We start from the raw sequence: 11,535 nt of genomic DNA on the forward strand, positions 1-11,535 counted from the left end.
CTCTCTCCTTCTCTCTCTCTCTCTCTCTCTCTCTCTCTCTCTCTCTCTCTCTCCCTCTTCCCTTTCCCCCTTCCTCTCTCTTCTGGAGCATCTCTTTCCATTTGGGGGTGTTGAAAAGTCCAAACTGCTCTCTATTTCTTGGAGACATTTTGCTCATATTCCAGAACTCCTTTCTTCCCTTTACCCACTTCACACTCCCCACCCCACCTCCAGTTCTATTATCACAAACTGGCAACTGAATCCAGCCCATAGAGCTTAAAACAATTTTGGGTTGGAGATTTCACATGGAAATTCAGGCAGCCAGTTACTCACACACACACACAAAAAGGTAAAATCTGGCATAAAAAAGGAAAAAAGAGTCGATAAGCTGTCAAAATAACAACAGGCTAAAGCTAGTAGCAACACCCCACTTTTGATGTGTCTGAATGCTCCATTTGCACAATTGCCACCCAAACTGTTTTCCATATTTACATTACTTGCTTCACACTTGAATTTGAGTTCTCTGTCCAAAGCATTCAGGTTTTTGGAAGACAAAGTCAGAAAGGCTGGTAGGTAAATGCTGCAAGAAAAAGGAGAAAGGAAAGAGAAAAGAGGGAGAAAAGCCCAAGTTAATATTTGACAGGTTATCCAGGCACAGGGCAAGGGGTTACTTCTCTGATGGATAAATAGACCCATGAGTGCATTTTCTCACCCCAGGGTTGACCCAGGAGGCCTCAGCGGACCCCAGCAATGCTGAAGGGGAGGAATTCCTCACAGCCTTCCTGCAGAACTACCAGCCCGGGTATGTCAAGGGCAATCTCTACCTCCTCATCACCAGTCTGTCGGACAGCTCTGCTTCAGTTACCATCCTCAGCCAGGCAGATGGCACCTCGCAGAATGTCCCAGTGAAGCCTGGGCAGTCGGTCATGGTCAACATCAGCACCAAGGCTGAGATGATCGGCAGCAATATCTTCCAGCACGCGGTATTGGTCCGCTCTGATCGCAACATCTCTGTGCAGGCCATAAACACTAAGCCCAACACAGAGGATCTGACACTGCTGCGGCCTGTCAGCACCCTGGGAACAACGTACTTTGTGTTCACACCCCCTAGTGCCTCGGCTAAGAATGTCAAGGAGTTTGCTGTGGTGGCTGGTGCGAAGGGTGCCTCGATCAGTGTGCAGCTGAAGGCGGCAGTGACATTCCAGGGCAACTTCTACCCGGGGGGCAGTGTCCTAACTGTGACTCTCAAGCCCTACCAAGTGGCCCAGGTACAGAGCACGGCTGATCTCTCAGGGTCAAAGGTCACAGCCAGTAGCCCTGTGGTTGTCCTCTCCGGCCACAGCTGTGCCCAGAAACACACAAGCTGCAACCATGTGGTGGAGCAGCTGTTACCCACGTCTGCCTGGGGCACCCACTATGTGGTGCCCCCTCTGGCCTCCCAGACCCGCTTCGATGTGGTCTATGCCGTGGCCAGCCAGCCCACGAAGCTGACCTACAACCACGGGAACATCATCGGCTCCAGGGGACTCCAGGAGGGTGACGTGATTGAGTTTGAGGTCCGGCCATCCTGGCCACTCTTCCTATCTGCAGATGTGGGCATCCAAGTCCTGTTGTTTGGCACGGGTGGCACAAGGGACAGAGTGACCTATGACCCCTACTTGGTCCTGATCCCAGATGTGGAGGCCTACTGTCCTGCCTATGTGGTCAAAAACTTCCCAGGCTCTAAGGGTGTGGCCCTAGTGGTGGCACAGACGAAGGCTGCTGACAAGCTGACCATTGATGGACACGAGCTGGGGACCAGGCTCACCTGGGCGACTGTTCCAGGCAGTGAGTTCTCGTATGCTGAAGTGGACCTCAACAGTACTAACATGATCCACATGACCATGGCCAATACCAGCTTCGGGCTGCTCACCTTTTGGCTGACCCAATCTGGAGGCTACGGGACAGCAGCTGCCTGCGGCCAGAGTGAGTGATGGGAAACGACACCCTGCCCACCAGGTGTCCCCTTTGTGGTCTCTCTCGCCTTTCCCCTTTTCTTACCCACCTGCTCTCCTGTGGCTTCCCGGCTCAGCTGGGCTGTTCCCCCTGCCACACACACACACACACACACACACACACACACACACACACCCCTCCATCCTCTCTGTCATCCTTCCTTTCCCTAAGGCTTCCCAGCCCCTCTCTATACCCCCTCGCCAAGCAATACTCTACTCTAAATGTTTAGCAACAGGTGTGGTCCAGGGTCCCAACCAGTCAGAAGAGATACCAGCGCATGAAGCAGGGTCTTAGAAGCCCCCATGGTATCTGGCATTAGCCCTTGGTCTGTTGCTTTTGGGGAGAAGTTGGGGAAGGGGTCTTAGGGGAGAGCCAATGTGTGTGAGAGAGGAATATTTGGGGGGGGGACAGGGACGGGTTAGCAGCTTTTTACCAACTTGTTTATAAATATTTTTACATTTTAGCAACTGATACACAACTATACCAGTTGCTAACGGATACTCTCCCACACCTGCTTTGGAATGTTTATGCCCAAACTCAGGAGGCCTAAAAGTATAATAATAATGATGCCTCCCATGCCAGGGTACTTCTCTCTCAATATACCAGGTGCCTCGCGCGTTAATGTAGTTCATCTCTAGGACCTGGCCCTATATGCAACCTCAGGCTCAGCACATTGAGAAGCTGCTTCCAGGCAGGGCAGCGCTTGATGGCACAGATGGGAGAGCCAGGCTTCTGGGGTTCAAATACCACCTCTGCTTGTGTGACCTGGGGCATATGACTTCATCTCTGGGGGCCTCAGTTTCCATTTCTGTAAAATGGGGATAATAACAGCACCCCCTCCACAGGTGTAATGAGTAAACATTTGTAAAGCACTTTGGGGGTACCTGGCAAGTGAGTAGGGCTACGGAAGGGTAAGCTGCGATTACGAGTAGACAGAAGGCAAGAGCTTCTGAAGACTAGGAAGCAGAGGAGGAGAAACTGTTTCTCTTTATTTGGACCCCCTACCCCTTAAGCTAGGACCTAGACACTAGGGTTCCCAATGCTGGCGAAAATGTCCCTCCCTCCACCCCTCCATGGCATAAAACCACTCAATTTCAAAGGGCCACTTTGGGCTTCAGTAGTAGAATGGCGAGGGGGTAGGTGATCAATTATAACACCTGGGGCAGTTCCCAGCCCGACTTAGTTTCAGCTTATTTAAACCTGGCAGCACCCCTCCCCAAAAATCCCTGTGAAGAAGGTGTCCTTGTCATCAATGTCACCAGTGAGGAAAGTGAGGCACAGAGAGTTGAGCATTCCTGTCCAGTGTCACACAGCTAATTGGTTGAGCCGGGATTCTAACCTGGGCGGCCTGACTCCACTGTCATTTCCTTTCTGTTGAACAGTCTCTGTCTTCCATCTTCTGCCTTAGCATTTTGCCCTGAGTGAGAAGGTAGGGGAGAGGAGGAAATTAACAAGTTAGGTATGCCATGACTGTTCCTGCCGGTCCTTTTCCACTACCTTCCAGTCCTTCTGGGCTGAGCTGTGTTTTACTGGGGAATCAGGGAACCTGGGCTTGGGTTAGGCCTGAGCAGCTCTCTCCCTCTGAGATTCCAGACCTCAGTTTCCCCGCTTCTGAAATGGGTAGTTGTGAGCACATTGCCCAAACTCCCTGCAGCGGGATTGCTCCAGGATTCCCACCCACGTGGACATTTCCTAACTTCTCCCTCACCGCCCCTCCTCCCACCCCAGCCCTATTGTCTGCGGAGAAGCCCTCCTGCGAAGGTGTGCAGTGCCCTCCCTCGCAGATCTGCCAGGTGGTGGATGGGCATGCCAAGTGCATGCCAGGCTCCGTGGCCGTCTGCCGAGCCCAGGGTGACCCCCATTACACCACCTTCGATGGCCGTCGCTACGACATGATGGGCACGTGCTCGTACACGATGGTGGAGCTGAACAGCGAGGACCAGACACTGCCAGCCTTCAGCGTGGAGGCCAAGAACGAGCACCGTGGCAGCCGCAGGGTCTCCTATGTGGGTTTCGTCACCGTGCACGCCTACAGCCACTCTGTGTCGCTGGCCCGCGGAGAAGTTGGTTTCGCCCGGGTAAGGAACCCTGTGTCTTCCCATCAGTTAGAAGGAGGAGGCAAAGCCTGGGTGTCGGGGCCCCCCAATCTGAGCCCTTTGCCAAGAGTGGAGGGTATAAGAAGTGGACCCAGGATGTGGGGGTTGGGAAGGAGGGATTTGAAAATCCGTGGCAGAATCTTAAACCCCTTTTGTCCAGCAATTGTACTTCTAAAAATTTTAAGGATGCTCAGAGATATGGCTAGGGAAAAAAGTTTATGCCATTGTGGTTTGTAATAGCAAATAACAACAACAACAACAATAATAATGGTAGGGAAAAAGAAAACAAAATGTCCCAAAATGGGGAATTTCTTAAGTGACCAAACACTAGCTTTAGTGAGCACTATGTGCCAGATTTGTTTCTTAGCATTTTCCAGGTTTTAATGCACTTAATATTCACAGAAAATTTCAGGATAGGCATTATTATTATTATCAACTAGAGGCCTGGTGCATGAAATTTGTGCATGGGGGGGGGGGCGCGGGGAGGGGGGTCCCTCAGCCTGGCCTGCACCCTCTCCAATCTGGGATCCCTCTCACAATCCAGAACTACTGGCTCTTAACCACTCACCTGCCTGCCTGCCTGATCCCCCTAACTGCTTAACTGCTCTGCCCTGCCAGCCTGATCTCCCCAACTGCCAAACTGCTCTCCCCTCCTGGCCTGATCCCCCTAACTGCCTAACTGTTCTCCCCTGCCAGCCTGATCCCCCTAACTGCTCTACCCTGCCAGCCTGATCCCCCTAACTGCTCTACCCTGCCAGCCTGATCCCCCTAACTGCCCTAACTGCTCTCCCCTGCCAGCTTGATCGCTCCTAACCACCTCTGCCTCAGCCTCCGCCAATGTGGCTTTGTCTGGATAACTGCTCTCCCCTCCTGGCCTGATCTCCCTAACTGCTCTACCCTGCTGGCCTGATCCCCCTAACTGCCTAACTGCTCTCTCCTCCTGGCCCTTGGCCCTTGCAGCCACTGTGGCTTTGTCTGAAAGGATGTCCAGAAGGACATCTGGTCTAATTAGCATATTTGTCCTTTTCTTAGTATAGATGAGGAAACTGAGGTCCAGAGATATGAGTGACTTCCAATGATCTTAGAGCTATAGGAGATGGAGCTGGGAATATAGGTAGGCTAGTACATACATCCCTATTCTTAACCTCTAGTCTTTTTGCCTCTGGTAAATGGATTACTACTCAGTCAATACAATAACAGAATACAGCAATTATTCATTTTTCTCCACCATGTTATTATGAAAATGTTCAAACATCTGAAAAGTTAAAATCACTGTGCAGTGAACACTCGTATGCCAATCATCTAGATCAGGGTTGGGGAACGTCTGGTCTGCGGGCCATAGAAGGCCCCTGAAATCATTTGGTCTGGCCCTGCCAAGGCATTAGGGGTGAGTTAATTAAATGTTTGGCCAAATATAGCAGGCTAATTTTTAAGTTGATGATTTTGTATGGCTCAAGAATCCTATCCAATAAAGAGGGAATATGCTAATTGACCCTCATACCATTGCAAAGATGGTGGTGCCCACAGCCAATAAGGAGGGAATATGCTAATTGACTGCCCCGCCCTCAAAGATGGCAGTGCCCACAGCCACAAGATGGCGGTGCCCAGTCCCTTCAGCCCCCCCCAGCCACCCAGGGCCAGCCCAAGGTGCAGGCAAGCCTTGGATGGTGGCTGCCCAGCTGCCCAGGGTCGCCCAAGGCTCAGGTAACCAGGGCCAGCCAAGGCTTGCGCTGCCGGCAGTGGCAGCAGCAGAGGTGTGACGGGGCGTCACCTTCCCTGATTGCTGGGTAGCCTTCCACCCCTGAGGATTGTGAGAGGGTGCAGGCTGGGCTGAGGGACCCCCCCCCCTCCAGTGCATGAATTTTCATGCACCGGACCTCTATTGATGTTATACATATCCAAATGGCCCTTGGCAGAAAAAAGGTTCCCCACCCCTGATCTAGATTCTAAATATTTTACTCTTCCTGATTTATCACACATATATCATCTGATCATCTCTCTGCCCATTCAACACTCCATCTTATTTTTTTATGCACTTCAAAGTAAGTTCCAGACACCAGTATATTTCACCCCTAAAGACTTCAACATCCATATCATAACTGGAATACATTATTTTTACACTTCTTATTGCTTACTTTTGAAATTAAATTTATACATAATAAAAGCCACACATTTTAAGTGTACAGTTCACTGAGTTTTGGCAAATATGCAACCCAAACCTGTATTAAGATACAGGATATGTTCATCACTCTGGAACATTTCCTTATGCCCCTTCCCAAACAAATCCCAACCCACCCTCGATGCAATCACAGTTTTGATTTTTTTTTTCCTCCATAGATTAGTTTTGTCTGTTCAAGAACTTCATATTAATGAAATCATCCAGTCTCAGGAGCCTTTTGTGTAAGGCTTCATTTGCTCAGCATAATAATTTTGAGGTTCTCTCATGTTACTGCAATTAATTTTTTAATAGATAAAGCCTTCACATAGCTCAACACAAAGAAAGAGCATGTTGTGAGAGGTCTTGCTTTCAGCCTATCTTCATCTGATCTTCTCCCACTCCCCACAGGTAATGACTTTACTCATTCCTTGGGTGTCCATCTAGGGTTTCTTTATGCCAATACAAACAACCATAAGCATACATTCTTACCTCTCCCCTGTCTTAGAAAAGTGTGCTGTACTGTGTGCTCTGTTCTGCACTTCGCTTTTTGCACTGAATCATCCATTCTGTTTCCATATCGATGGATAGAGAGCCTTCCCTTCTTTCTTACAGCTGCACCCTTCTCCATCACATGGCTGCATCATAGTTCATTGAACTCAGTCTCCCATTGATGGACACTTTGCTCTTGATGGAAAATGGTACTGCAGTGAATATTTTCAGACCTCCCTAATTTTATGAGTGTGCAGGTGGATCTGTGAGATTAACAGCCAGGTGGATTAAAGTTGGTGTTCTTGAGATCTAGGGGGGTTGAGCACAAACTAAGGGGGGCTTCAAATCCCTTGAAATTATTTGCAGAATTTTGCACATGGAAGAGGGTCCATTGCTTTTGTCAGTGACCTGACACAAGTGTAAAGCTCTTGGTTGAATCATGGCAGGATGTCCACAAGATGTTAGGAGAACAAAGGAGTTCATGAAATGGTGACATTAGCATGGTCTCATTGTTTTTTAGAAAAATATAAATGTATTTAAAGGTAGAAGACAAAAATATTTCAGGATTTATAAATGCTGTGTGTGTGTGTGTGTGTGTGTGTGTGTGTGTGTGTGTGTACAGCAATATGGGTGATTTGTCTTTTCTGTTTTGCTCATACACATTTTGGAAGTTTTCTGTAATGAACAAATATTACTTGTATTATTTAAAAATGGAGATCACTGCTCTTGCAGAGTAATAGATTTGAACAGTGATCCCTGGACTGAGAGCCTATAAGTGTGGGACCCCAGGCTGTCTCAGTCACTGCTATGTCCACAGCACTGCCTGGCACAGACCTAGATACACAGTAGGGCTCTTGGAGGCTTTGCTGATTGATTGAATGAATGAATGAATGAATGAGTTATTGTATCTTCAGACCACCACTCATGCTGTTCCTTCTGCCTGTTACTCCATTCTTATACCCCATACTCTTGTCTAAGATGAGAATATGTGGAGAAAGCATAAGAAAGATACTCAGGAAGAGGAAATGGGTCCAAGGGACAGAGGGACATATTCCTTATCTTCTGGAAGACTCTCTCCACTGGGACATTTGCAAAGGAATACTCTTCCTAGTCCCTATTTTCATGGTTCTCTCTTACTAATCTTTTACAACTCAGCTCAGCTGTCACTGACCGGCAAGTTTAGGTCTGGCCCAAAAGGTTCCCACAGCCTCCTGTGCCTCCACCCCAGCCCTGCCCATTCTGACCTTTCTAGTGAAATGTCTGTCTTCACCATTGGACTGGGAGCCCCATGAGAGTAGGGTCAGTTGTCTTGGTCATCCCTGGATCTCCATGATTTCCCAGCTCAGGCTAGGCAGAGTGAGTGCCCAGTGAGTGTTTATTTGACACAGCAGTGCCCTCATTCACTCACTGAGTGCCTGCTGTTCTACCAGGCACTGTTCTAGGCACTGGGAATGAAGTAGGGATCAAAGCAGACAAAGATCCCTATCTTTGTGGATCCCTGGCAGTCTATGGAGTTAGACAGATGATACGTGCAAATGATATATTAGAAGGTTAGAAACTATGAGAACAAAATAGAGCAGGAAAGAGTTGTCATATAAAATAGGATGGTCAAGGATGGCCTCGTTGAGATGGTAACATTTGAGGAAAGCTTTTGTAAGAGGTCAGGAAGTGAGCCATGTGTGCATCTAGGGCAGTGGTTCTCAACCTTCCTAATGCTGCGACCCTTTAATACAGTTCCTCATGTTGTGGTGACCCCCAACCATAAAATTATTTTCGTTGCTACTTCATAACTGTAATTTTGCTACTGTTATGAATCATAATGTAAATATCTGATATACAGGATGTATTTTCATTATTACAAATTGAACATCATTAAAGCATAATGATTAATCACAAAAACAATATGTAAGTATATATGTGTTTTCCGATGGTCTTAGGTGAACCCTGTGAAAGGGTCATTTGACCCTCAAAGGGGTCGTGACCCACAAGTTGGCGACCCACAGGTTGAGAACCACTGATCTAGGGGAAGAACATTTCATTCCACAGGGATAGTAACAGCAAAGATCCTGAGGCTTGATTGGTGGCAGTAATAGGAGGGAGGAATCCCACTGCAGCTGGAGCAGGGAAGCAAGTAGGAGGAGATGAGGGTCTGAAGGCTGGACCACATGAGATGTGACCACTCTCCTCCCTTCTCATCCTTCTGCAGATTGACAACCAGCGCTCGCGCCTGCCTGCTTCCCTGGCTGAGGGTAGCCTTCGTGTGTACCAGAGTGGGAGGCGGGCCATAGTGGAGCTGGACTTCGGGCTGGTGGTCTCCTACGACTGGGACTGCCAGCTGGCACTGAGCCTGCCCACACGCTTCCAAGGCCAGGTGTACGGACTGTGTGGCAACTACAACGGCGATGCCACTGACGACTTCCTCACACCTGACGGGGAGCAGGCTCCCAACGTTGTGGAGTTTGCCAATAGCTGGAAGCTGGATGATGGGGACTTCTTGTGTGAGGACAGCTGCCAAGACAACTGTCCCTCCTGCACCCCAGGCCAGGCCCAGCACTATGAGGGCGACCGTCTCTGCGGCATGCTGACCAAGCCTAATGGCCCCTTTGCCGCCTGCCATGATACCCTGAGCCCCTGGCCCTTCCTGAAGGAGTGTGTATACGACCTGTGTGTGCTCAATGGGGACCGCTCCAGCCTGTGCCGTGGCCTCAGTGTCTACGCCCAGGCCTGTCTGGAGCTCGGCGTCTCTATCAAGGACTGGAGGTCACCAGCCAACTGCCGTGAGTGATGTCCTGGTGGGGGCTGGGAACACATGGAGAGAGGCAGGGGACCCCTTACATCTGCTCAACATCTGAACACTTAGTGTGGCTCAGCCTGGAGCTGGATCATGGCAGGGACATGGAGATGGCCAAGATAGCCAGGCTGTGCCCACAGTGAGCCTAAGGTTGGGGCAGACATATCACTTGACAGTGACAGTCCTGAATGGTCATGGCTAGGTTGGTGGAGGCATAGATAGAGCAGTCAGGGAAAGCATGGGGAAGTCCAAGGGGTCAATGGGAGACTAGAGCGGTTTTCAGACTCAGTCTGGGGGAGTAAGGAGGATTTATTAGAGAAAAGGACACCCAATCAACAACCCATAGGAAGACTAGGAACTAGATAGGAAAAGGGGAGCAGGAAGGGAGTTGCAGGCTGAAGGAAGAGCACATGCTAAGCTTGGCATGAGAGGTCATCCTTAAAGCAGAAATGTGAACACTTCTCTATAGCCCTTCCATGACTTCCCAGTGTCCTCTGGATAAAGTCCAAGCTCCTCAGCCAGGTGTCCATCCCCTTAATCATTCTTTCACTCATTTATTCATTCATTCAACAAGCATTCCCCAAGTCCTTATCTGTCCCCATCTCCAAGCTGGTGATGTTCACCCACCTGCTCCTGCCCCTGTGAGGTTCTCAGAGAAATGTTCAGGGGGCAGAAGGCTAGAAGGGAGGAAGGAAGAGGCATCCAGGCCCAAGGCTTGAGGGGGAGTAAGTCTGGAGTAGATACTGAGGCCATTTGGGGTTTGTCTTGGTCATTGTTGTGTCCTCGCTGCCCAGTTCTCACTCCCCTCTGCAGAGTTCCCTAATGCCTAGTGCAGAAGAGGAACCAGGGAGTTCACTCATCCCCTGGGCCAGGCCCTGTCCTTGGTGCTGAGGATTCAGCTGTGATTGGGCAGACCTGGTCCCCACTCTCACAGAACTTATGTCCTATCAGGAAGACAGCCACTAAGCAATAAACTGTGGAATATCTCCAGAGAGCAAAAGAAATAAAGTTTATGTAATAAGAGCAAATGGGAGGATCATGAAGAAGGTGCTTAGGGAACACCTTTCTGAGGAGGTGACACAGGGGCAGAGACTAAGGATAAGGCAACAGAGTCAGCTCAGTAATACCAATGATGCTACACAGACGAACTCATGTACTCCTCACAACAACCTGTGAGGTCAGTACTATTATTATCCCATTTTACTGAGGGGGAAACTGAGACACAGGGCAGTTGGAATCATTTGCTCATGACCACACAGCTAAGAAGGGAGAGCCAGGATTTGAACCCAGCCCATCTGGGCTTCAGTAGCCTTCTCTTAATAACATGCTGTACTGCCTTCCGAGGGAAGTCCAACACAGGCATAGGGGCCTGAGTGGAGAGTGCGAGGATCCGTGAGGAGGCCCCTGTGGCTAGGGCAGAGTGAGCCAGAGAGAGAATGAGAGGAGAGGAGGAGAGGTGATGAGGGCAGATGGTGTGGGGCCTCCTGGGCCACTGGCCTTCTCTCTGAACAAGATAGAGCCACAAATGGGCTCTGAGCAGGAGACAGATGTCAACTGACTCAGGTGTTCACAGGGTCCCCATGGCTGCGAGTGAGGGGGCAGAGGGGAGCAGGGAGGAGGCTGCTGGAGTGGATGGGGGGTGGGGGCGGGAACGGTGATGATAGGAGAAGGGGGCAGATTCTGGGTAGACTTTGAATATGGAGCTCCCAGGATTTACTGACAGGTTGGTTGTCCAGGGAAAGAAGGGAGGAGGGGTCTACTCTGACTCTGAGGTTTGAGGCCTGAGCGCCTGAAGGGTGGGGAGCGCTGGGGGAGGATCAGGGTTCTTTGGGGAGGGAAGTCCTGGCACTTTCCCCGCTGAGAGTCCCTCGAGGGCCCCACTGCGTTGGCCTGACCCCTTATCCCTGTCTCCCCGCAGCCCTGTCCTGCCCTGCCAACAGTCGCTACGAGCTCTGTGGCCCCGCCTGTCCCGCCTCCTGCAACCCCACTGCTGCTCCAGCCAACTGCTCCGGGCGCCCGTGCGTGGA

General features: G+C 50.2%; 1 protein-coding gene across 1 annotated transcript in view; it reads left to right on the plus strand.

Moving 5' to 3' along the window:
* The window catches only part of FCGBP (Fc fragment of IgG binding protein), a 46,732-nt gene that overhangs the window by 709 nt on the left and 34,488 nt on the right, over positions 1-11,535 (plus strand). Inside the window, 4 exon segments of the mRNA XM_005868840.1 lie at positions 697-1,944; positions 3,703-4,052; positions 8,924-9,494; positions 11,427-11,526. Of these exon segments, the coding sequence (XP_005868902.1) occupies positions 697-1,944; positions 3,703-4,052; positions 8,924-9,494; positions 11,427-11,526 (2,269 nt within the window).

Source organism: Myotis brandtii, unplaced genomic scaffold, assembly GCF_000412655.1.
Source record: "Myotis brandtii unplaced genomic scaffold, ASM41265v1 scaffold277, whole genome shotgun sequence".
Taxonomy (NCBI): Eukaryota; Metazoa; Chordata; class Mammalia; order Chiroptera; family Vespertilionidae; genus Myotis; species Myotis brandtii.